The sequence below is a fragment of the Ambystoma mexicanum genome, chromosome 2p, assembly GCF_040938575.1.
Source record: "Ambystoma mexicanum isolate Mex_15411 chromosome 2p, UKY_AmexF1_1, whole genome shotgun sequence".
NCBI classification, from domain to species: Eukaryota; Metazoa; Chordata; class Amphibia; order Caudata; family Ambystomatidae; genus Ambystoma; species Ambystoma mexicanum.
Window position 1 is genome coordinate 172001731 of NC_090923.1, and position 25108 is coordinate 172026838.

The 25108-nt window shown below is 45.6% G+C and overlaps 1 protein-coding gene across 1 annotated transcript in view; it reads left to right on the forward strand.

The window, feature by feature from the left end:
- Positions 1–25108, forward strand: part of PLXND1 (plexin D1) — a 352004-nt gene that overhangs the window by 228502 nt on the left and 98394 nt on the right. Inside the window, exons 15-19 of the mRNA XM_069643445.1 lie at positions 4425–4564; positions 5206–5379; positions 8140–8230; positions 14819–15094; positions 18235–18387. Coding sequence (XP_069499546.1) covers positions 4425–4564; positions 5206–5379; positions 8140–8230; positions 14819–15094; positions 18235–18387 — 834 coding nt within the window. The remainder of the gene's footprint in view (positions 1–4424; positions 4565–5205; positions 5380–8139; positions 8231–14818; positions 15095–18234; positions 18388–25108) is intronic.

Below are 25108 nucleotides of genomic sequence, written 5' to 3' on the forward strand. Positions count from 1 at the left end.
AAATGCACACAAAAAAGTCGTCGAAATAGGTTTTGCGGTAATGGATTATAGGTTTTCACATAGATCCCAAACACAAAATGCTTTCGCCATAAGCCTTGTTAAGTCTTGAGAAGTGCCCTTATTTGGGTCAAGTGCAAAAATGAAAAATAACTGTTATGTGACTGCTCACAGCATGTAATAAAAATGCATAATCTGTTGGTGATGCTGGACCTATCCGCGGCCTTTGTTACAGTGAAGCATCATATCCTTCTTGACCAACTGAGAGGGGTGGGTAGGGTTTCTGATCATGCCAATAAATGGTTTGCATCATTTTTGACCAATCGTCAACAGCAGGTGAGGCTAGGAGAGTACATTTCGGACCATACTAAGATGGGTTGTGGAGTAGCCCAGGGGTCCTCACTCACCTTCATTGTTTAATCTCTACCTACGCCTTTTGATGGAGATTTTGAGGGGCCATGGGATGAGTTATCATTCCTATGCCGACGATACTCAGATCTTCATCAGGATTGTCAACTTTAATGAAGCTTTCACTAAACTTAAACAGTGCCTAGAGGAAGTTAGCCAATGGATGTCTAGTAATCAGCTCCAACTGAATGCAGCTAAAACAGAGCTTATACTGTTTGGACCGAGACATCTACTTATCGCTGCTAAGGAAATGCCTATCCCTACGCTCCTGGGCGCCAATCTGAGGTTTGACTCTAAGGTCAAGAACCTAGGCTGCATCTGGCAGGACAATCGTGGTAGCGAAGGCCAGGTTGGAGCCAGGTTCCAGGCAGTTTATTTTTCATTGAGACTTGTACGGCAGGCCTTGCCATCTATTCCAACTGATGATCATGCCTCAGTGGTGGGCGCTCTAATGAAAGCCCATCTGGACTACTGAAATAGGCACTATTGCAGTAGTATTGCTGCTGATGGGCATCCTGGCTAAGCAAGTTCAGAGGCTCCAAAAAGCCCAGAATGCGGCCATCAGACTGGTTTTCCGGCTGGGTAAAACAGCCCATGTCTCTCCATATTGGTGTGCCTTGCGCTGGCTAGCAGTGGAAGAGCGCATTAAATTTAAGGTGGCCTGCCTTATCTTTAAATGCCTGAACGTACTAGCCCCAGCATACCTGAGAGACAAGGTTCGACGTTATCAACCATATAGATGCCTACGATCCAGAGACTGCTTACTCCTGACCGTTCCCCCTTCAGCCTGCATCTGAACGGGAGGCAGAAGATTTGCGGTCGTTGGTCCAAAACTGTGGAATACTATCTCCAGAGAAATCAGGACCCTTGAATCACTTTATCAATTTCATAAAGCTCTCATGGCGTTGTTGTTCAGATAAAGGTTAACACCTCACTATAGTTGTTGATCTCACTGCTGTTCCTGCTATGGGCTCATTTCTTGCTCCGTTTGAATTTGTTGTTCTTGCTGTGTCGCTATATGGTTTAGTCCGTCACGAGAATGATATAACTACCCAAAAACAAATACACAAAAATACATTCATTAGTAGTGTTTACGTGCATACTTTGCATGAATACTGTCTTTCGGGAATAATGCATTTTTATACATGCATACATTTGTACTTTTTCTGTACCCGGCTAGTTAACAGAAGTGTGAATTAGATATTGGGTTTTTATTGCGTGTTATCTGTTTTGCTCATTTTCCAGGAAACAATCAAAACAGATGTCATGAAAGAAAAAACGATATAGGAAAAAAGATACAAATATACACAAATATAGTAGATGCCAATACATAAAGATGTAATTGTATTCGTTGCAAAGACGTGTAATCCTATTGCTCAGCTTACAACATGGGAACATGAAGTGAAAAAAAAAGAACACAGCGTGAGAGAGGAACACATGCACGAGTCATGTTGTCCTAACACGTGTAGCAAGAGCAGTTGCATTGAGGACATGTCTGTGTATGGATTTAGAGTGAAGAATAAAAGCACGTTGCAGTCTATGTATGAAACATGAAAGCAGGGGTTCCTACCATTGATGTCATGAAAGCAGGGGTTTATGAAAGCAGGGGTTCCTACCATTGATGTCATGAAAGCAGGGGTTCCTACCATTGATGTCATGAAAGAAGGGGTTCATGAAAGCAGGGGTTCCTACCATTGATGTCATGAAAGCAGGGGTTCCTACCATTGATGTCATGAAAGCAGGGGTTCATGAAAGCAGGGGTTCCTACCATTGATGTCATGAAAGCAGGGGTTCCTACCATTGATGTCATGAAAGCAGGGGTTCATGAAAGCAGGGGTTCCTACCATTGATGTCATGAAAGCAGGGGTTCCTACCATTGATGTCATGAAAGCAGGGGTTCATGAAAGCAGGGGTTCCTACCATTGAGGTCATGAAAGCAGGGGTTCATGAAAGCAGGGGTTCCTACCATTGATGTCATGAAAGCAGGGGTTCCTACCATTGATGTCATGAAAGCAGAGGTTCATGAAAGCAGGGATTCCAGTTGGTATCATGAAAGCAGGGATTCCTACCGTTGGAATCATGAAAGCAGGGGTTCCTACCATTGATGTCATGAAAGCAGGGGTTCCTACCATTGATGTCATGAAAGCAGGGGTTCATGAAAGCAGGGGTTCCTACCATTGATGTCATGAAAGCAGGGGTTCCTACCATTGATGTCATGAAAGCAGGGGTTCATGAAAGCAGGGGTTCCTACCATTGAGGTCATGAAAGCAGGGGTTCATGAAAGCAGGGGTTCCTACCATTGATGTCATGAAAGCAGGGGTTCCTACCATTGATGTCATGAAAGCAGAGGTTCATGAAAGCAGGGATTCCAGTTGGTATCATGAAAGCAGGGATTCCTACAGTTGGCATCATGAAAGCAGGGGTTCCTACCATTGATGTCATGAAAGCAGGGGTTCCTACCATTGATGTCATGAAAGCAGGGGTTCATGAAAGCAGGGGTTCCTACCATTGATGTCATGAAAGCAGGGGTTCCTACCATTGATGTCATGAAAGCAGGGGTTCATGAAAGCAGGGGTTCCTACCATTGATGTCATGAAAGCAGGGGTTCCTACCATTGATGTCATGAAAGCAGGGGTTCATGAAAGCAGGGGTTCCTACCATTGATGTCATGAAAGCAGGGGTTCATGAAAGCAGGGGTTCCTACCACTGATGTCATGAAAGCAGGGGTTCATGAAAGCGGGGTTCCTACCATTGATGTCATGAAAGCAGGGGTTCCTACCATTGATGTCATGAAAGCAGGGGTTCATGAAAGCAGGGGTTCCTACCATTGATGTCATGAAAGCAGGGGTTCCTACCATTGATGTCATGAAAGCAGGGGTTCATGAAAGCAGGGGTTCCTACCATTGATGTCATGAAAGCAGAGGTTCCTACCATTGATGTCATGAAAGCAGGGGTTCATGAAAGCAGGGGTTCCTACCATTGATGTCATGAAAGCAGAGGTTCCTACCATTGATGTCATGAAAGCAGGGGTTCATGAAAGCAGGGGTTCCTACCATTGATGTCATGAAAGCAGGGGTTCCTACCATTGATGTCATGAAAGCAGGGGTTCATGAAAGCAGGGGTTCCTACCATTGATGTCATGAAAGCAGAGGTTCCTACCATTGATGTCATGAAAGCAGGGGTTCATGAAAGCAGGGGTTCCTACAGTTGATGACATGAAAGCAGGGGTTCCTACCATTGATGTCATGAAAGCAGAGGTTCCTACCATTGATGTCATGAAAGCAGGGGTTCATGAAAGCAGGGGTTCCTACCGTTGATGTCATGAAAGCAGGGGTTCATGAAAGCAGGGGCTCCTACCATTGATGTCATGAAAGCAGGGGTTCATGAAAGCAGGGGTTCCTACCATTGATGTCATGAAAGCAGGGGTACATGAAAGCAGGGGTTCCTACAGTTGGCATCATGAAAGCAGGGGTTCCTACAGTTGGTATCATGAAAGCAGGGGTTCCTACAGTTGGCATCATGAAAGCAGGGGTTCCTACAGTTGGTATCATGAAAGCAGGGGTTCCTACCGTTGGTGTCATGAAAGCAGGGGTTCATGAAAGCAGGGATTCCAGTTGGTATCATGAAAGCAGGGATTCCTACAGTTGCTATCATGAAAGCAGGGAGTCCTACAGTTGGTATCATGAAAGCAGGGGTTCCCACAGTTGGTATCATGAAAGCAGGGGTTCCTACAGTTGGTATCATGAAAGCAGGGATTCCTACAGTTGGTTTCATGAAAGCAGGTGTTCCCACAGTTGGTATCATGAAAGCAGGGATTCCCACAGTTGGTATCATGAAAGCAGGGGTTCCTACAGTTGGTATCATGAAGGCAGGGATTCCTACAGTTGGTATCATGAAAGCAGGGGTTCCCACAGTTGGTATCATGAAAGCAGGGGTTCCTACAGTTGGTATCATGAAAGCAGGGATTCCTACAGTTGGTATCGTTGTCTATACACCAATTTAGTGTCTTCTCTTTTCAGGTGCCGGAGCTGTACTCCCTGCAGCCCACCGAAGGACCCCTGGCTGGAGGCACCAGGGTCACATTCACCGGGAAGAGCCTCAGCGTGGGATCAGAGCTCCGTGTGCTGGTGAACGGGGGCAGAGAGTGCACACGCCTGGTGTAAGTGGACCTCTGGGGGGAGTAGCTGCGGAAGTGAGTCTTCTGGTGGGGAGATAGGTTGCAGGGGGTTGTACAACTCCCCTGGGGTTCTATTTAGATCCCGATGTGCCCCCCTGCATTGCTGCCCCCAATGTAGTGAAACCGGTATTGCTCTGCGTTGTCTTGCTTCCAAGACAAACAGGTTGCCCCTGAGCTATCCTCCCGACCTCTTGTTATTCACAGTTAGGGACTGTACCCGTCACTAGGCGGGTTGTACCATGCAATGAATATCGATTAATGCTACTTAAGCACATGACATTTAAATTGAATTTGTCAAGTGTAGTAGGTACACCTTCTAAACCCTTCTTTCCATTCCTTGACCATTGTATACTAGATGTCCAGTTGTGTCTAGTCTAGTCTCAATGCTGTCTGATATAATATATAGCATTGATCACCATCATCCAAGGACTAATGGGCAATTTAGGTCCTACCAAGTCCACGTATGGCATCCTGGGACAGCAAGTGGAGTATCAGTTAGTCACCATCATGTGGCATCTTACAATAGCATAGAGGTTTTAATCATCTCCTGTCAGGAGAAGCCAGTCTTTATTTACTCTTTTCAGACCACTATTTCTAACCACATGGCACTTCCTCTTCTCTAGACGCACGGACAGTAGCATCACCTGCACCATGCCAGCGATGGAACTTCCCACACCGGATGCTACCAGCGTTTGCGTACAACTGGAACGGCAGTCTTGCATCAATGCAAGCCTGGTCTTCAACTACCGCAAGAACCCCCAGATCTACAGCTTCAGCCCAACTAGCAGTCACATAAGGTATGGGGCAAGAACGATGCTGTCTCTGATGGGTTCATTACACCACGTGACTTGGTGACCGTTAGCTGTCCTTTAGCAGCACCAACAGCTGAAGGTCAACTGTCAGGCAAATACAAATTCCACTTGACCATTTGCAAATGGCTTCTACTAGATCCAGTTTCCACATATAGAGTTTTTACCATTAGGCCTCATAGGGCCAGGCAAATAAATCAGAGTAAAATCTACTAGTCAAATATGCATGCCAACTGGAACCATTAGACATCAGTCAAAGTTACAATCCACTGGGATTTCACCCATAACACTTCTCATATGTCCAAAAGCCCATATATGAGCAACTTGATCGAATAGAAACCATCTGTAGCCGGTCAACTAGAATTCACACGGAGGCATACATCCCCCTGTGGAAACTCATGTGGGGGTCCTCACTCAAGAATCCACGAGGGGGTAAGCTGGAGGCAGATTTGTGATGCCCGTTCAATCCTCTCAGTGGGCTTTGACTATTACATATGTGCTGTCTTCTGAATCTCTCTGCTATTGATTGTTGCAGTAACAATGTACCCTGGGTCACATTAACCACAGGACATGGAATTTCCTGCAAAGAAACAAGAATTCTGCCTTAATGAGTGTTGGACATTTATCATAAAGTAACTAGATAGGACTAAAAGCAGGGCACATCTTGTGGTGTGTACGCAGAAGAGATGACATGAATGATTAGATAGGAAGTCTACTTTTAGGATATGAGAGGCAATTTCTGTAGAACATGGAATGTATAGAAATGGTCTCCATGGAATTATGGAACCATACACTTTGGAGGGAATATGGAAAGAAAAGAAGGACTATATATTTTATTAAATAAAAATGAATAAACAGATTCATACGCCCAAACCTCTGGTGGGGCTCAGGGTAAATGGGTACTGCAACAATCAACCATGGCAAATTGAAGAAGAGAGCCACTATGAAATAGTTAATATAGTAGATGCCAGGCAACGCGCTCCTCCTTACCCTTTTTGATGCAATAGATCGGGACGTTCTGCTACACATCATGCAGACCCTATGGGTACTGTGTTCACCTGTTTCTCCTGCTTCTAGAGTGATCGGTCTCACATTGTCATGGTGGGGAAGGTTATATGCCCTTGTGCTCCCTTCAGTGAGCTAGAAGGTTCTAGCCTGCCTGGCTTGTCTTAGACCACTACATGGAGCTGCTGCAAGATCTGTTTAGGGACTATGGCTCTCCATGCCACAGTATGCGGGTGACACCCAACTTTACCCAGTGCTCTGTCATGGTGGGAAGTGGCAATGCCTTCCTGGGCTTGCTATTGCTGTGGTCCAACACTGGGCGAGCCACGAGAAGCTCCTAGCCACTGGCTGTTCCACCTCAGATAGTCCTGACCTATGGATTTTGATCTATGGATGAATGCAATCTCCCACAACACGGTGCTAAATAAGCTGATACACACAGGCTGGCTGCTGTGTTGCTGCATGCAGACCAGAAGTACCCTTGGTTTGCATATTACAAATATATCACAAATACTAGATCTATATGGCGTCTATTTAAGGAGCATTATGAACTTCAGTCCTGAGGCTGACAATGAAGCCTACTTCTTTAATATACTGTTATTGTAAAAGGTGTCTGTGAAATTTGTAGCCAATAAGAAAGCCAGTTTGACAGAGTTCTCATGCAACCAGATGGAAACAAGCAGCCATACTATACTCAGATGAGCTTGTATCTCTCCCCCACTTGTAACAAACCTCACAGAGAACACAACCATGCAAATCCAAATGTGAGAGCCATGGGATCCAGGTGTGTGGTTCATGTGAAACACCCATGTGAGATGCAAAGCGGGAAACCCATAAGTAAAAGCCATATGATATATACATAGGATCTTCACTTGACATCCAAATATGAGAATCAGATGAGAGATCTACATGAAATCCAGATGTGCATTCCATAGGAGATTAAGATCTGAAATACAGATGTGAGCTCGATGAGAAAGATGGATGGGAGGTTCATGTGAGATCCAGATATGAGATCCATATGAGGACCAGATCTGAGATCCAGATGTGAGATGCATGTGAAATCCAGGTGTGATCTAGTCCAGATGGGAGATTCATCTGAGATTCATACATGAAACCCAGATGTGTGATGCATTTGACATATATCTGAGCGATCCAGATGAGCAATCTACATAAGATCCTTCCCAGAGATCCAGATCTGAGATCCAGGTGGGTGATGCATTTGAGATCTAGATGTGAGATTCATGTGGGATTCAGACATGAACCTCGGATGTGAGTTTAATTTGACATATAGATGGGTGATCCATGTGAGAACAATGGGAGATGCAGATGGGAAATGCATGTGAGATCCAGATGTGAGATCCAGGTGGGGTCCAGATGGGCGGTTCATGTGAGATTCAGACACAAGCCCCAGATGTGAGATCCATTTGATGTATAGGTGGGAGATCCGTATAACATCCAGAAAAACAATCTACATGAGATCCTGATCCGAGATCCATGTGAGATTCAGATAATAAACCCATTTCAGATTTAGATGTGAAATCCAGATGTGAGATCTGTGTGACATGGATGGGAGATCCACATGAGATCCATATCTGAGATCCATGCAAGATCCTCATAGGAGATTCGTGTAAGATATATGTGCACTTTCAGACTGGTTAGAGATATATATTAAGTTCTGCTGTACTGGTTGGCATTGACACACAATCCTAAACTCCAATTGTGATACAATTGTCTCGTTTGCAGCGGCGGGCGGCTCATCACGTTGGTGGGAGAAGGATTTGACATCATCCAGAACATGTCCATGGTGGTCCACAGCGTTGGCAAGGAGCGCACAGTAAGTCATCTCACTCAACATCTGTGAGAGGCACACAAAAACTGCCATGGTTTGTGCCTATGTATTAGGAGCGAGAGGTGGCTAGCATTGTATGTAATTTGGAGATTTTAAAGGCTGGTAGGACTGGGAAGTCATTCACCTCTAAGGCTGCTTTGGGAATCATGAAGCAAGGTATGCAACTCTTCCTATGACCTAAACAGGAAACTGAGAAAATAAGGTACATGTTGATGAAAGGGACGATTTAATCCAAATCAGACCTGATTATAATGTGTGCACAACCTAAACAATCTCTAACTGATGTAACAATAACCTATCAATACCATCCTCGGATGGGCTTAAACCTGTTTCCAGCAGGTCTCCAGATGGTTCGCAGGTTAAGGAAGAGAAAAAATGAGGGGAAGCAATATGCGTTGACTAAGAGCCAAGCATTTTCTTTAAGGTGTAACTCTAGACCTCTATTTATGTATCCTAAAGTCCATCCGGTATTGTATATGTTGATATATACATTTCACTCTTTGTCAGATTCCTGGTCTGTCCATCTATCCCTCTGCCTCTTTGTTGGTCTACCCATCTAGCACTCTTTCTGTCTGTTAGTCTAGCCATCTATATATCTTACTGTCTATTGATCTTTCTATCTATCCCTTAGGCTGTATGTTGGTCTGCCCAACTATCCCTCTGGCCACCACACCAACAGGCTCATTCTACCGGTAGGTCCCTTCTGCCAGCAAGCCCAACAGCCAACAGGTTAATCCTACCAATAGCCCATTCAGTTAACATAACAGTACCATCAGATCAAGCATGCTTTTAGGCCCAGCCTACAAATAGGTCCCTCCTGCTTACAGACCACTTCTAACAATAGTCTAAACTTACCAACAAGTCTATCCTACCAACAGACAGCTCCTGTCAACATACCTTCCCATCAACAACCCACCTCCCCTTTATTGGCAAGCCTGTTGTCCTAACATGCCAAGTAACAGGCACATACTTCCAAAGGATCTACTGTACCTACTGACCTATCTTACCAACAGGCACATCCTAACAATATGCACCCACTTCTAAAAGAGCCATCCCTAATAGATTCCATCTACCAACACACATACACATCAATAAGTCCCCCCGAACCCTCCAGCAGCAAACCGTGTGAGGAATCAACTTCCGGGGTACCAGTGGTCCAGGGCTGAATATTGGTTTCTTAACCATCAATCAGCACCACACCTCTAGTACACCAGAAGGGATCTGAACAGATTAGAATAACACGCAAATTATAAACCTCCTTGTCCAATGTTTGTAATGTGGATGGAACGGGAGGCTTCTCCCCAAAAGGTTGTGGATCGTTGGTTAGTTGCAACACAGCAAAAATACAAATACCCAATGATAAAAGGGACGGTCCAGTATAGGTTGTATCAAAAATATCTACTTTCTTTATATCACAACAGACAGTTCTAGCAATATTACGAAATACAACCCACCCTGTAAAGGAATGCAGAGGACAGACCGTTTCAAAGAAGGAAAAGGGATGCATTCTGGATACTAATAGGAGGGTAGTTGGTATGGTTAATAATCGCAACAGTGTAAGGTTACTTGGCTTCGGCACAAAGGGGGCAATGGGTCTTAATATGCCTCTCGGGGCCTTCCGGGAAGGACCAGGGGGACAGAACCACAATGTACCTTGTGCTGTAGCTGTTCTTGGTGCTCGACAGGGTCGAGTCGGCTTCAGGGCAAATTGCTGGGATCTGTGACAGAGTTCAAGACAGGAGTCAGCTGTGGGTATCAGGCGGCAAGACGGTTCGGTTAGCGGAGCTACACGGTGGCTCTGCAGTCAGGAATCGTTGTCTCAGTGCTGATTGGTGGTTCTGAAGCACTGGTCGAGACATCTCAGATGTATTTAAGTGACTGTGGCTTGACAACGGTCAGTGTTGCCGTCGGTTGCAGCTCAAGGAACTCGACTGGCTCAAAAATTTCCTTTAAGGCGTACGCCGAAAGATGCTTGTCAAGGCACTTCTCCCAGCTTCTTCAAAGGGCTTCTGTTGTCTTTGTAGGTGGATGGCTCACAGCTGTGGAGTGTGTTGCAGGCAGCTGCCTTGTCCGTGGTTGTAGGTTCAGAGACCTTCTAGCACCTCCTACCTAGGAAGCTTGCTGAAGAGCCTCGCAGGCCACACTGTGTGCTGGCTGGGTACCGGTTCTGGAGCAGCTGGAGGGTCCTTTGAGTTATGAATCTCCCTCTATTCCCTGGGAGATGTTATGGGGAGGGATCTTGCTTCCCTCTTTGGAAATCCTGGCCTTCCTTCACTAGCAGAAGATGTAAGACAGACTGTACCTTCAGCCAGGGTCCAAGGTTGAGCTCTTCTTTGTTACTTCTGGTGAAGTCGTCAGATGATCTGCCAAAAGAGGAGCTCGGTCCTCTTTTAAAGCCAAGTGGGCCACAGTGATTGGTGTAGGCTAAGCCTACTTTAATTTATCAATCATGGGGTCCCTACCAACATTCTTGTGTATGTATGAGATCATAACCAGAGTACTTTGCAACCGGAAAGCTAAAGGGATGAAAACTTGTGATACTAAGTCCCACCCGTCTTCCTGTCTGTTGTTGATCATAGAGTATCTCTGGTTAATGGATCTCTCTGTGGTTCCTGATTAAGGTCGCCCTTGAAGCTGCAACGACACCAGACTTTCTGGCTCCTGCAACCACATTCTCGTACCTTATGAATGGGGTCCCCCTACCAGGGTGGTGAACTGTAAACACACAGTCCCAGACATGACAGCTCACTGTCATTGATACTGAGGGTGGGAGCTGGCTTCAGGTTGACACAGTTACACTTGAAAGGTGGTTGGGTTTCTTGTCTCCTTTGTTAACCTTAGCAGCCAGGACCCATGTCAGCCTGTTTAAAGTACCATATAATTTGTATGTTAATCGCTGCCACCAGTTGCAGGGCCCAACAATGCAGCCTTTGTTAAACAGGCCCGCCATGGCGGGGGGAAGCTTGGTCCTCCCCCTTCCTGGAGATGACATAGTGTATTCTTGGCTGTCACATTCGAACTAAATATGACAGGGCGGACTGTGCCAGTAGGTTCTGTCCACCCACAGTACACTAGTCTATGCGTTTGTCGTGGTGTGAGCATAAGAAAATGTGTTTGGATTAGCCTCAGATATTTTCATGAGGTGGGTCTACCATCATTCCATTTAATTACAATTTTCAAAATGCCCAGGTGAGCGCACACCCCCCATGCGGATGGTCGAATTCCTCACAAAGCTATTGTTCCAGCAGATCCATACTAATAATAAGCGTAGCCTGGCAAAAGATCTAACCTGCCTACAGGCCCATCTCACCTCCAGGTCCATCCTAACAGAAGGCATAGTCCAGCAACAGGTCATCCCATGAACAGACCTTCCCACCAATAGGCTATCCTACCAACTGACTGTGCCCTACAAATGGAAGCCACCTACCAACAGGCATCTCACTTCAAAAGCCCCCAAAAGTTACAGAGACATAATAGGACCCAGTCCATCCTATTACTCTGTTTCTCCCATAGACAAGCCCATCGCACCAATAGGCCCCTCCTACCAAAGGTACGCTCACATCAATAGTGCCCCAAACTAAGGACCCATAATAGAAACTGGTTCATCCTGTCAATCTTCCCCCCCCACCCCCGATAGGTTGTGGTAGAAGTGTACCGAAAAAAGTAGTGGAACTGTGGTCTCGGCAGGGGAGAGGGTAAGCGGAAGCATAGTGCAACATGTAACATGTGACCAGGTGTTGCTGGCTGGGGCATTATAATGGTCTAAGTGACTAGTAACTAAGGCTCCTATTACAACTTTACACTTGCACAGGGACATGAATGGACACCTCCTCTGTATAGAAGGGTGACTATGGTCATAAAAAGTAGTGGAATGGTAAACAGAAAAAAATAAAAGTAGTGGAACACCGCTCCCGACCGTTCCCGCTCACTTCGATCACTGCCGATAGGAGGGTCCACTTGATAGTATTGCTGTGCATTGATGTGCCTGATAACTAGTTGCACGTCTCTAGGGAACTGTGCACAGGAGAAGACATGCTCAGATGCTACTATCGCACCTTGCACAGGTGCACCATGGAGGCGGGTTCCTATGCAAGCGCGCACACCAACATCTGCTTATATCTTGTGGGGAAAAGTCCGTGTACAATAGCATGTTGCGGTTCTTGAAGTCGTGAATGAGAGTAGGTTAGCACTAGAACTGTGTATTTATTTGAAACACGTTTTTCATTGTCTTATATTGTCCATATGTGCATTATATAACTAATTACATCTATGGAGATTGATATGATAAGTCATTTATAACGCGCCTGTACACATGTGTTCCTGGGCGCGAAAAGCCAATTACTCTTGGATGTCGCTAGTGAACGTACATAAAGCCGAGCTTGGCTTGCAAGGTGGGGTGCAGGCCCTTGAGGCTTGCATGGAGGCTGCTGGCTCACAGAGTTCAGAGGGAAAGGGGGAAGCCTCTCCTGCTCTGTCATGGCCAGGCTTAATCGATCCTCTTAAGCTCTCCCTGGATAGTGTCCATCCTCATTAGTTTGGGCCATTGGTTGGCACTTTCGCCATCAATAAGCCGAAACCATTGCATTAGCGAATAGATTGCAAGAAATGACATATGAGGAGGCGTACACAGCTTGTAGGTGTTGTTTGTTTATTTGACCACCCATTTACTGACTGGTCTTGGCCATTCCCACTCAGTTCCTGCCCCTCCCCACCCAAAACACTTCCTCATGCAAACTCTTTGAGCTTGCTTTATTCAAGCCTTACCATCAAACTTTGCATTCGAATTGCATGCCATTGTTTTTTCAAAGCAGTCCTGTGAGACTTAATGGTTTAATTGGAGCTGTAAAACCAGCGACCGGTGCTATGAAAATGTCTTAACCAGGTCTGCCTTTGGACTTTCGAATTTATAAGTACTACGTGTGTCCTTCACTGAAGTCCTGTTAAAAACAAGCATTGACAAAGCCAACAGTTTTGGCATGCGTACAAGTATTAGCATTTGCCAGGCACTGCTATTAGATGCCCAGGTACTCGCACCATTTTGAACCTGCGACCATCAATGGCCAGTTAATACCACTAGGGCAGTGCCTGGCAAGTGCCTTTGCCAAGCATACACAAAAGCCCAAACTGTTGGCATTGCTAATGCTTATTCTTCCAAGTATCTGGACCTATCAAGCCTGGGGCAGCTCTGCTCTCTTTGCACCAAAACCATGAGAGATTGGAGGCAATCCAGTGAAGGGATGCCCAAAGTGTGTAAAGTTTAAACTACCTGCCCTATCAGGAGAGGCTCAAGAGTTTTTACACTTGTAATATGATCGGGGTAGGGATGTGATAGAGGCAGTTACATTTGTGGCGAGAACTAAAGCGAATGGAAGAGCAACAAAGCAGCATTAAATGGGGACGGGCTATGTTGAGACACTTGGAGGTTGGGCAAGCAGAAACCTTTTATTAACCAAAAAAAGAATAGTGAATTCATAGAATAATGGGGAATGGCGAAGGAGGGTGAGCAAGATGCAGCGTTCGGTGACAGGCCCCAAGTACCGGCGAATTGACACATTGTCTATCTATTTGCTTCTCCGGGAGATCTGGCAGAGAGCTAAAGCTCTCTAACCAGAACTAAAAACACTCCCAACAGAAGGAGTAGGAAAAGAATCAAAAGGCCTGGGGCAGTTACAGTGTAGCATTGTTGCTGATAGGGCAACAATTGCCTAGTGACCATGTGAGGTTGGTGTGAAAGTACCGTGCAACAATGTGAGCAAGGTTGGTGGGGGGTGTAGGGGGGGCTGGCAGAATTCTGTTTATGCTACCAAATACTTTGATAAAATAATGTTTACAGACGTTTACCAAAGGTTTGAACTCGGGGGTTAGAAACTCTTGAATCTGCCTTGCCGTAAACTACTCTAGCTAGTGTGTACCTGGTGCTTGATAATATCTGCTCAGTGGCTGGACCCAGGAGACTCTTGAATATCAGATCTCATTGCCCTGGTACTGTAGCTCGTGTGTACCTGGTGGTTGATATCTGCCCAGTGGCTGGACCCCAGAGACTCTATGCCGTTGCCCTGCTGCTCTAGCCAGTGTGTACTGGGTGGGTGCTTGATATCTGCTCAGTGGCTGGACCCAGTAGACTCTTGAATCTCAGATCTCGTTACCGTGCTACTCTAGCCATTGTGTACTGGGTGGTTGATGTCTGCTCAGTGGCTGGACCCAGTAGACTCTTGAATCTCAGATCTCGTTACCGTGCTACTCTAGCCAGTCTGTACTGGGTGGTTGATGTCTTCTCAGTGGCTGGACCCCAGAGACTCTAGGCCGTTGCCCTGCTGTTCTAGCCAGTATGTACTGGGTGGGTGGTTGATGTCTGCTCAGTGGCTGGACCCTGGAGACTCTTGAATATCAGATCTCGTTACTGTGCTACTCTAGCCAGTGTGTACTGGGGGAGTGCTTCATGACTGCTCAGTGGCTGGACCCAGGAGGCTCTTGAATCTCAGATCTCATTGCCCTGGTACTCTAGCTGTGTGTTCTTGGTTGTTGATGTCTGCTCAGTCAATGCTGGTCTAACTTGAACCCTCCCTCTCGCAGAACTGTGTGGTGGTAAGCCCTACCACAATTACCTGCCCATCTCCAACAGCCTCCAGCAGCACCTCTGGAGACAATCCGGCCCTGGTGGACTTCTTCATGAACGGCATCCTCTACCAGGACAACAACCCAAAGGCCGAGGAGTACATGTACCCGGCAGGGGTGGCCCACAGCAGCAGATTCAGCATGGAGTACCACCCTGACCCTCAGATCTACACCGCCAAGAAGGAGAAGTTGATCAAGCACCACGCAGGGGAGCCGCTCACACTCGTGATACATGTAAGTGTCTCAGGGGCGTAAGTCATGGCTTCAAACATAGGCCCTCAAGGGACAATCAATTGCACCTTCAGACTGCCAGCAGCAGGCAATTTAATGCATGGATCGAGTCATAAATGTAAGTACATCATGGAGCTTCACTAACTGCGGCAGTCACACACGTCAGTGTCTTAGGGTGCCTGAGCATTGGCTTCAAACCTATAGTCCATACTTCCAAGGGCACTGCATTGCAGCCCTGAACCTCCATCTAGGTGACTCGGGGACTGTAACGCACTGATCACACTTGCAGTCACACATGGGAGAGTGTCAAGGGTCCACTCTTACTACTCCAGTCCATGTATGTGTCTAGGGGACTCCAACCCACGCCATCATTCACTCATATGTATCACTAGGACCCTTACTCACTGTTTCATGCATGTGTCTTATTTATGTATTGTGCATTTGTTAGGTGCTTATAGAGTAAGTCCATTCGGTTTCAAAGCGCCCACAGGGCAACAGGGAGGGAGCAAGGGGTTCAAAAAGAAAAAACGAATACAGTGGAAGATAGAGACGGGCCTACTATGCCTTGTGAGTATTCAGAACTTGCAAGTGCAGGGAGAAGAGGCGACATGGGGGTTCGGGGTAAGTGCTCGAACGTCCGTGCTCGTGGGTGAGCAGCAACTGAAGTGCGTAGTATGGTGAGTGCTCTTGGGTAAAGACTTTAAGCCTACAGAAATGGGGCCGGAGGTAGGCAGAGGCTGGGGCGATTGCGTATAGGAGGTCAGGTCCCTGAGGGATACAAAAGGGTCCTGGCCACCAATCACAGCAACTGTGAGATTAGCAGAGAAGGGATGAAGGGAAGGAGGAGGCGAAGCGGAGGTCTTGAGGAGTTTCTGGAATTTGAGGAGGTCCTGCTCAAGACGAAGAGGGAGGGGGAGGCTGTTCCATAAGAGTGAGCCCGCTGAAGAAAATGATCGGCCTTCGGCTCTCTGTTTAGCAAAACGCTTTACACATAGAGAGTTGGTGCCAAAGTACAGCAGGGGTCTAGAGGGAGAGTATTTAGTGAGAGAGAGTTGCAGATAGCGTGGTCCCAGGCCCCAGACAGACTTGTGAATGAGGCAGAGGGATACAAATTTAATCTGTGCCGCAATCGGGAGCCAGTGGAGAGTTTTTAGGGCAGGAGAGATGCTGTCCCTGGGCCAAGGATAAGTCTTGCTGCCCTGTTCTGGATTAGCTGGAGGGGTCGTAAAGTGGAAGAAGGTAGATTCTGGAGAATGCTATTGCAGTAGTCAAGCCTAGAGAGAACCAGGGCTCGGGTAACATCGAGCTTCTGGGGGAAAGTGAGAAAAGGAAGAATACCTTTGAGAAGAAAGAGTTGAAAGTGGGGTTCTATGTCATATCATCGACAGTGATTTTTACGACGGGTGCTTTTACAAATGTATATTGGTGAAAAAAGTAATCCAATTTTTGTACAATTATTTTTGTGGGGTTCCCCCCCCCCCAAGCCCCACCTCCACCATCTATTTTGAATTGTTCCAGTCCCCCTCAAACGCCTTATCACCCTTTCAGCCCCCCCCAAATTTAGAGTTTTTTTGTAACAAAACACCCGCCGAAAAAATGACTGTCGATAAAACGACATTGTACCGAAAGTGGGACTTCTTAGCAATGTCCTGGGTGTGAGGGAGGATGTAGAGAGAGGAGTCGAAGGTGACTCCAAGGTTTCTGGCTTCAGAAGAAGGAGCACGCGGCGATCCCATAAAGGATGGCCAGTGTGAGGGGGAAAAAGAGGAAGCAGGGGTCCCAATGGGAATGATCTTGCTGGCGCTGAGGCACCAGGACTGGATGGCAGATAGGCAGTCAGGGGTGGTGGAAGATGCAAGAGGGTCAGCAGAAAGTTTGAACATGAGTTGTGTGTCATCTGTGTAGCCCTGGAAGTCTTATGGATCCTTATGGATCCTCGCTCACTGCTCCAGAAAAATATTAAAAGTATCTTAGAGACCCTCACTCATTACCTGTGAACAGTAGTACGGTGGGCAGTATGGGCGCTGGGGGGGTACTTTGCAGGCAGTGCTGAGGTGTTACACCTAGATATGTTAAGCTCTACATTACAAATGGTGACTTTACTAGGCATATGAGGCATTAACTGCCATTAAATGGCATTTTTGAGCTGCAATTGGCTATCATGGAAGCACCTGCTCGCATACGATCACTATGCCAGACAATGCATTGCCAGTGGAAAATGACAGTACTAATACATTAGAGTCTATACTTGGATTAGTCAGGAGGATAGCTCAAGGGCAACACGTTTGTCTTGGAAGCAAGACAGCTGGCGCTTAGAAACCGTCTCTGGTATTAAGGTATTGAGCGTGTTATAAAAGAAAAATTATATATATGTGCCATGCCCTACCTATCATATGGTGAGTATACCAGTCATTCTGAGGTGTTAACTTGCATTACCAAGGCAGCACTTGGCATATGATGGCCATATGATGGCAGCCCCAGCACATGTGAATTAGGGGACTATACTAGGCATTTGAGATGTTAAATGGCATTATTAGGACATGCCAGGCTGCACTGGGTATGTGGCAATGTGCTTTCTATATTTCTAACAATATCTGGCATGTGAGGCTACAACTGGCATAAGATGGATCTTCCCACATGTAAAAGGCTACACATTTCCTCTTATGGCACCAACTAAGAAAGCTGGGCTTCACGTAGCAGCATATTAGGCCTTCACGGAAGGTGCTGGCCATACTCATACTCAACTGTTGACCTATGTTGGTTCTGCAAGGTGCACCGCTGGCATATCATGAATGACACCACCCATGGCATAACAAGGCCATTCTGTATCTAAGTTTCATGTATCCTTGTAACTATCTGTATCTTGTAACTAAGCTTTAAGTATCCTTGTAACTGCTGCGCCCAGCTACCTCAGGGTTTGGTGCGCATTACCAAATAAATAAACAAACAAACAAACAAACAAGGCAGCAACCAATATCGCTCGTTTGCAAGAAGATACTGGTAGTTATTGTAGGCATTGCCAGAAAGTGATTGGCTGACAGAGCCGCAGTATTTTATCCTGCAAAGTGTTTCTTATCAGGTGTCACCTATTGACCTATTGTCTGAATAACTGCTAAAATGTCCTGTCTCATCACTGCCCTTAGAAAGAGCCTGATAACCTGGGCCTGCGGCTGGAGGAATACCGGGTCAAGATCGGCCTCACTTCCTGCGAAATGAACTTCATCGTCGTGGACAAAGTCATCCACTGCAGCGTCAACGATTCGCTGAGCACATCCGACCGCCATCTGCCCGTGACGGTAAGTGGCTGCTGGTGGGGACTGGGGAGAGGTGTGACTGACTGCCTGGATCCAGGACCCAGGCGCACTGTGTTCCAGTGCTGGGCTTCTGATTTACAAAAAAGAATGCAACCTGGTACTTTGCTCCTATTGGTTCAAAGAGTGGACATAAAAACGACACCTCCCAGAATGCATTGGGTACAGAATAGAAAAAATGTGATTCTGCTGTGGGATGGAGCATTCTGAGTGACCTATTAAGGCTGTTACCAGATGACTCGTAGGTGGGTACGGGTAAGCCCACTATGGGATTCAGAAGGAGCAGAGCGCAAGACTGTTCAGGGGAAAGAACGGCCCTGGGGTCAGCGGGAGCCATGGGGGAAACCTCGAGCCGCGCAGAGCTCCAGTTCCCAGTGTCTGAGTGTGGAGTGCTGACAGGCGCTGCATGCTGTGACTGTTGGTTTACAGGAGAGGGGTTTCCGGTGCATGCAGTGCTGCTCACCACCCTGGAGCCCACACAGGAGGCTCCGCCACTGCAAAGGTGAACCGGATCATTAGCAAACGGGTTTCCTCGACAGGCTCGTGCCTCTGAATGCCCTGCAGGGACTGGGGGCAGAGTATGTGCCATGCCAAGTCAAGCTTCTCTGATTCCAGCCTGCAGACTTATCCAGAAGCAGGCGACCGCCGCAAAGTATATCCTCTCCCCCATGGTCCATAGAGCACCTCTGCAAGTGGGTGACCAGAGGGCTACACTCATGAACTGAACCGAACCAATGGTAGAAGGCAGTTCATCTTCATCACTCAGTCCTATGATGTTATGATTATAACCAGTGAGCTGTTTCTAACACAATGCTCGGTTTATCGACAGGCCTAGTGCCGAGCTGCTAGCGGCACTTGTAGATGATGCTTGTTGGGCATACATATAGGCTAACGTTATCCATCCTATTCGAAAGATGTCTGTCCAGTTCTAATTTTCAACTTTGCATTCTGGAACACACACGCCTGGTATGATCCCATTGCAACTCCAGGACTACAGTTCCCAGAATACAAAGTTAAAACCAGGACTGGCCTAGCATCTCCCTAGTGGAATGGCTTGTGTTGGTATATATGGGCATGTCTTTTTTACCCAAATAAAGTCACAAAACGGCTTCCATTTCCCAAAGCATCTCTTAAAGCATACGTATCGTTTCCTATTAAAAGTTTGTTATTTGTAGTGGTCTAGAAAGCATGTTTACTATCAGCTTCAGAACTCTTGTTGGTCAGCTTTAGAAATTAACTTGACCAAACAAGTATAGAGCCTAACTTCAAAACCGGCTCCAATAAAAATTCTTTAGAAAGGAACCTAAGGAGCAGATTTAGTATGCACTTTAGAAAAACCGCACTAGCAGCAAATGTGTTACCCTCTAGAACCACATCTAGACAAATGTAACCATAAAAAGCAGATAAACAGCCGCATTAAAAAAACTGGTCTCTAACGAGATTCCTGAAACAGCTCCACAGCCAACTCTGTGAAGCAGGTCTAGATTATAGTTCTTGAAAGCAGCGTTAAAGACAGTTGCAGAACCGTCTTTACAAACACCATTAATACCATCTTAAGAATACCTGTTTGGAAATCCGCTTTAGAAGACCACTCTAGAAATGTCATCATAAAAACTTAAGAACATCTTGAGAAAGCCTGTTTTGAAAGCAGCTTTAGAAGACTGCTCTAGAACCGTCTTCAAAAACACTGTTAAGACCTAGTTAGAAAAACGTTTCGAAAGCAGCTTTAGAAGAGAGCTCTAGAACAGTCTTCATAAATATTGTTAAGACCTAGTTAGAAAAACGTTTTCGAAAGCAGCTTTAGAAGAGAGCTCTGGAACCGTCTTCAACACCACTGTTGAGACCAATTTTAAAAAGCATATTTAGAAAGCAGCTTTAGAAGACAGCTCTAGAAACATTTTTATAAACACAGTTAATTAAGACCACTCTAGAAATGTCAAACCCTTTTAAGACCATTGTAGTAATACAAAGTTTGCAGGCTCAAGAGGATAGAAGTAGGTTCCTTTATTATGTCTTAGGTACACAAGTAACAAGTACAGGAGAAGGAGAAGAACCACCGGACCCCACCACTCAGGTTGCCATCTCCTACCCTAGCTCCTGGAACCTATTGAAAGGAACCTTCCATGATATGCATTCTTTCCATCACTCACTCATGACATCACAGCAACAAGGTTAACTCACACTGGGAAGGGAAGAGATGCAAGGTACTGCAACCATCTTTAGAAAGCCGGTTTTGAAAGCAGCTTTAGGATAAAGCTCTAGAACCATCTTCATAAACACTGTTATGCCCAAATTAGAAAGACTGTTTAGAAAGAAGCTTCAGAAGACAGCTCCAGTACCGTCTTCATAAACACTGTCTCCAGTTTACAAAGCAATTTTAGAAGACAGCCGTAGCACCGTCTTCATAAACCTTTTTAAGATGAAAATTGGTCTGTAAACCAGTTTTATTAAATGTACTAGCCCCGTCTTACTCAAGCATCCTTTGCACTAAATTTAAAGTGCAGGGCCACCTTTGATTTTAGGTGGTTACTTTAGAAGAAGTATAAGAACTAGATCTAGAACCAACTTTAGAAACCTGCTCAGTTCTAGAACAACCTTTATAGAGCAGCATGGTAACCAGCTTTGTTAATGGCTGTAAAACCAAAGCAGGTTTTAACACCAATCTAGAAAACATCTCAAGAACCCGATTTCGGAAAAGCGTTAGGACCAGCCTCCAAAATCAGCACCATATACAATACAGCACACCAGCCTACAAATTGGCAGCTTTATGAAAAACATTTATTTTATTTCTTCTTATTTACAAAAGCTTATATAGCGCTTTTATCCAAAGCGCTTGACAAGGAACAAACACATGAGTACAAGAAACAAAAAAAGAGCCAATACAACAAAGATGGTTCCTGGAAAAGTGTAAGAGACAGAAAGTAAGAGCTGGAGCTTCTGGCATTTTTTTAATTCAGAAAGAGTAGCACAAGAGACAATAGGAAGAGGCAAGGAATTCCGAAGAAAAGGGGCGAGAAGTTGGAAAGGACAGAAGTGGGAGGAAGCACATGGAGGTTGGAGAACAGAGAGGCACAACTGACAAACAAAGCGTAAATCTCTAGATGGAGAGTACAAGGAGATCAGAGAACATAACTCTGGGGGAGCAAAGGCATGAGGGGGTTTGAAAACCAGGCACGAGAATTGAAACTCAAGACACTCTTTGATTAGAAGCCATTGAAGCAGATCCAGATAAGAGGAAATACTGGCTGACCAGGGAAGACAAAACAGAATGCAAACTGAGGAATAAAGAATGGAACACAGTGGAAAGAGAGCATAGTTGGGTAAGCCAATTTAGAAGGAAGTGTAATAATTAAGCCGTGATAAGATTAAGGATAGAAGAACAGTTTTTGTGGAGGATAAGGTTCGAAGAGGCCTGATTTTCCTGATGTTAAATAAATGAAACCAGCAGGAATAAACAAAGGGAAGAATCAAAAATAAATCGAAGATTGTCAGCATGATGAGAACCGAGAGATGGAAAGGAAAAAGATAGATAAGGGAGGATGAATAAATGGTGTTGCTGGGAAGAATACAATTTCTGTCTTTGTGAGATTGAGGCAGAGGAACCTCGAAGCCATCCAGGATTGGACTGCAGAGAGACAGGAAGAAAGCCAGTGACGGTCATAGTCACTAAAAGAAGGAAAAGAGAGGAAAGTCTGAGTGTCGTCAGCATACAAATGAAGTTGAAAACCAAAATCAAGAATCTGGAAGTAGACATGTAAAGGGTCAAGAGGAGAGGACCAAGCCCAGAAGCCTGTGGAACATCCTGGCAAAGACAGAAAAAAGGGCCTTTCGAGGAAACAGAGAAAGAGTGGTTAGAAAGATAAGAATGAAACCAACAGAGAGAAGAGTTAGGAAAACCAAGCGAGGTAAGAATGGAAAGAAGGATGGAGTGACCCACCATGTCAAAAGCAGCACTAAGATCAAGTAAAACAAGAATAGAAGAATTATTTGGTGACGTGCATGGAGACTAGAGCTAGAAACAGAAAAAAGAGCAGTTTCTGTTGAATAATCAGAGCGAAAAGCAGGTTTAAAGGGAGGAAGAAGATTATAAGTGGTGAGATAGATACTGAGTTGAGAGTACACAAGACTCTCAAGAAGTTTTGAAAGCAAGGGAAAGTAAGGACGGCAATTACAGGCATCAGCAGGTTTAAGAGAGGGCTTTTCAAGAAGAGGGACGATGGTGGCAATTCAGAAAGAAGAAGGGTAAGTACCTGAAATTAAAGAAAGGTTAAAGAGAAAAGTCAAAAGTTGAATGAATTTAGGAAGAATAGATTTAATGACAGGCGCATGGAGAGGGTCGGAGGGTGCAGCAGTAGGATGGGAGCGAGAAATTGCCTTAGCTCATCATTCTCCGCTATTGATGTGATGGAAAAGGAAGAGTGGTCGGGATAAATGACAATGGAAGGACCAGACGAAGGCAAAAGGGAGCCAGAGGCTGATGGCAGGTAAGGAGGATCTGTTTTTTCGATCTTAGAATGAAAGAAAGTAGGAAGATAGAGGGTATTGGGAGGAAGGATCAGAAAGGGGACGGACAAGAGGTTTATTTAGTGTAGGGTGCAGGATTCTAGGTGAAGAACTGAATCAATGACTGGTAATAATGAGGTTTTTCTTGTTTAAGATAATGGGAAAATGAAGGCAGAAGGTCGGAAAAAAAGATACATTTGCAATAGTTCTAGATTTGAGCCAATGGTATTCGGCCCTACGAAGTGGAATCCTTAATAGCTGAGGGAATCTGTGAGCCCGGGGCGAGGAGGGTGCCCTTTAGGTTTAAACTGAGACAGACGACAAAGGGTGTCAAGGGATGTGGAAATGGCATGGTGAAAGCCACTTGCAGCAGAATCAAATCAATACTAGAAAGAGAGAAATCAGGGAGGCTAGGTAAGAGTGGAGAAAGTGAGTCAATGAGAGGCGAGTGATTGAGATTCCGGGTGTCCCAACGAAAAAAGTTACCAGATGGGGGTGTAATGACAGAAGAGGAAGAGGGAAAGGAAAATTAGAAGGATAACAAAGTGATCTGCTGAGGGAATAGCAAGGGTTTGAATGGAATTGCTAATAAAAAATAATCAGGAGAAATAAAGTTCAAGTCTAGAACCCTGCCCTTGCTGTGGGTGGCAGAGGATGGGAGTAGATTAAGATTATAGGCAAGAGATGAAAAAACCAAAGGACAGGAGATTGGATCAGATGAAGAAACGTGAATGTTAAAATCACGAAGCACAATATAAGGAGTATCAAGAGAAGAGATAGTAAAGAATCAAAGTCATCAAAGAAACGTCGTGTGGGACGAGGCAGGGAGCAGAAAAGGAGGGAACGTGGATTTCAAAGGAAGGAAGAGAAAAGGGAAAAAGGAGCGATTATCCAACGAGGATGAAAAAGAAGACCAGTCCTTTGACCAGGGCGAGAGAGACGAGGAGAAAGCGAGAAAGAGGAGCTAGATTAAGTAAGAGCTGCTTGGGTAGTAGTAGCAAATTGACGGATCCGGGTCTCAGTAATGCGTTAAAATATCATCAACATTTTTGCAAAATATTGCAGATATCTTTGCAGATTAACTCTACGACTAGCTTTAGAAATCAACTCCAGAGCAAACTTAACAAGTCACATCTACAGCCATATTTATAAGTTCTCCCGGGGACAGCTTGAGAAGTGGATCCAGAGCCATATATAAGCCAGCAAGAGAGTTGCCCTATATAAGCCAGCAAGAGAGTTCAGAAAGGTAAGTGCTCTCGCCAGGCATCTGTGCTCAGCCTGCAGGATGCATTTTCAAACGCTGGCAGGGCGACGTAGTCCTTCATCTACCGATTGTCGGTAAATTAAAATCAGGGGGACTCTGGCATGATGGGGTGATCCCAAATGTGAGGTTATTTCTTATAAAACACCTGTAGAAGTATCCTGAGAGGAAGATTTTACTCAGCTTAGAACCTCAACCAATAGCTCAAAAGGGCATGTCATTCTTCTGGCTCAATTTAGTGATCCTCAAAGAATCTTTCAATAACTTGGTGTTCCTATGACTGAAAGAAATCCCATGGCTTCTGGCTCACTCATCTCTCTGCATCTTATGGTTTACTGTGCCTTGTAAGGCATTTTCCTCTGTTTTACACATTTCTCTAGCAGTGAAGTGTACTGCCGACGATAGATCAATCTCTCCTCAATCGCACACAAACTGTTCAAAATCATCAAGTCACTCTCAAAACAACCTAACCACCCCTAGTATGCCCCTTCGCCCTCATGGACTGCTTCTGCGTCAAGAAACTCTGCATCAGACAAGCCCCCCTCCACAGACCCACTCCCAAACCTCAACAGATGGGACACATCCAATCCCATTGACCAAGACACCCTCATCACCCTCACAATCAAAGCAAAACCCGCACACTGAACACTATCGCCCTATCACAATCTTATCATACCTTGCCAGAATCATGGAACAAGCCAACTCCAATAGCCCATCACCACAAACAACCTCCTCAACTCATCCCAAACACGTTTCAGCCTGGCCAGAGCACTGTGGCTACAACCTTTAGCATCCTGAAGAACCTCCGCAGCTTCTCTGACAAATGCCACACAGCTCTTCTAAGCTTCCTCAACCTATCCTCAGCTTTCAACACTATTGACCACACCATCCCTCCTAAACGTCGTAGCCCAAAGGATGAAGCTCTCAGCCACTGTTCTCGAC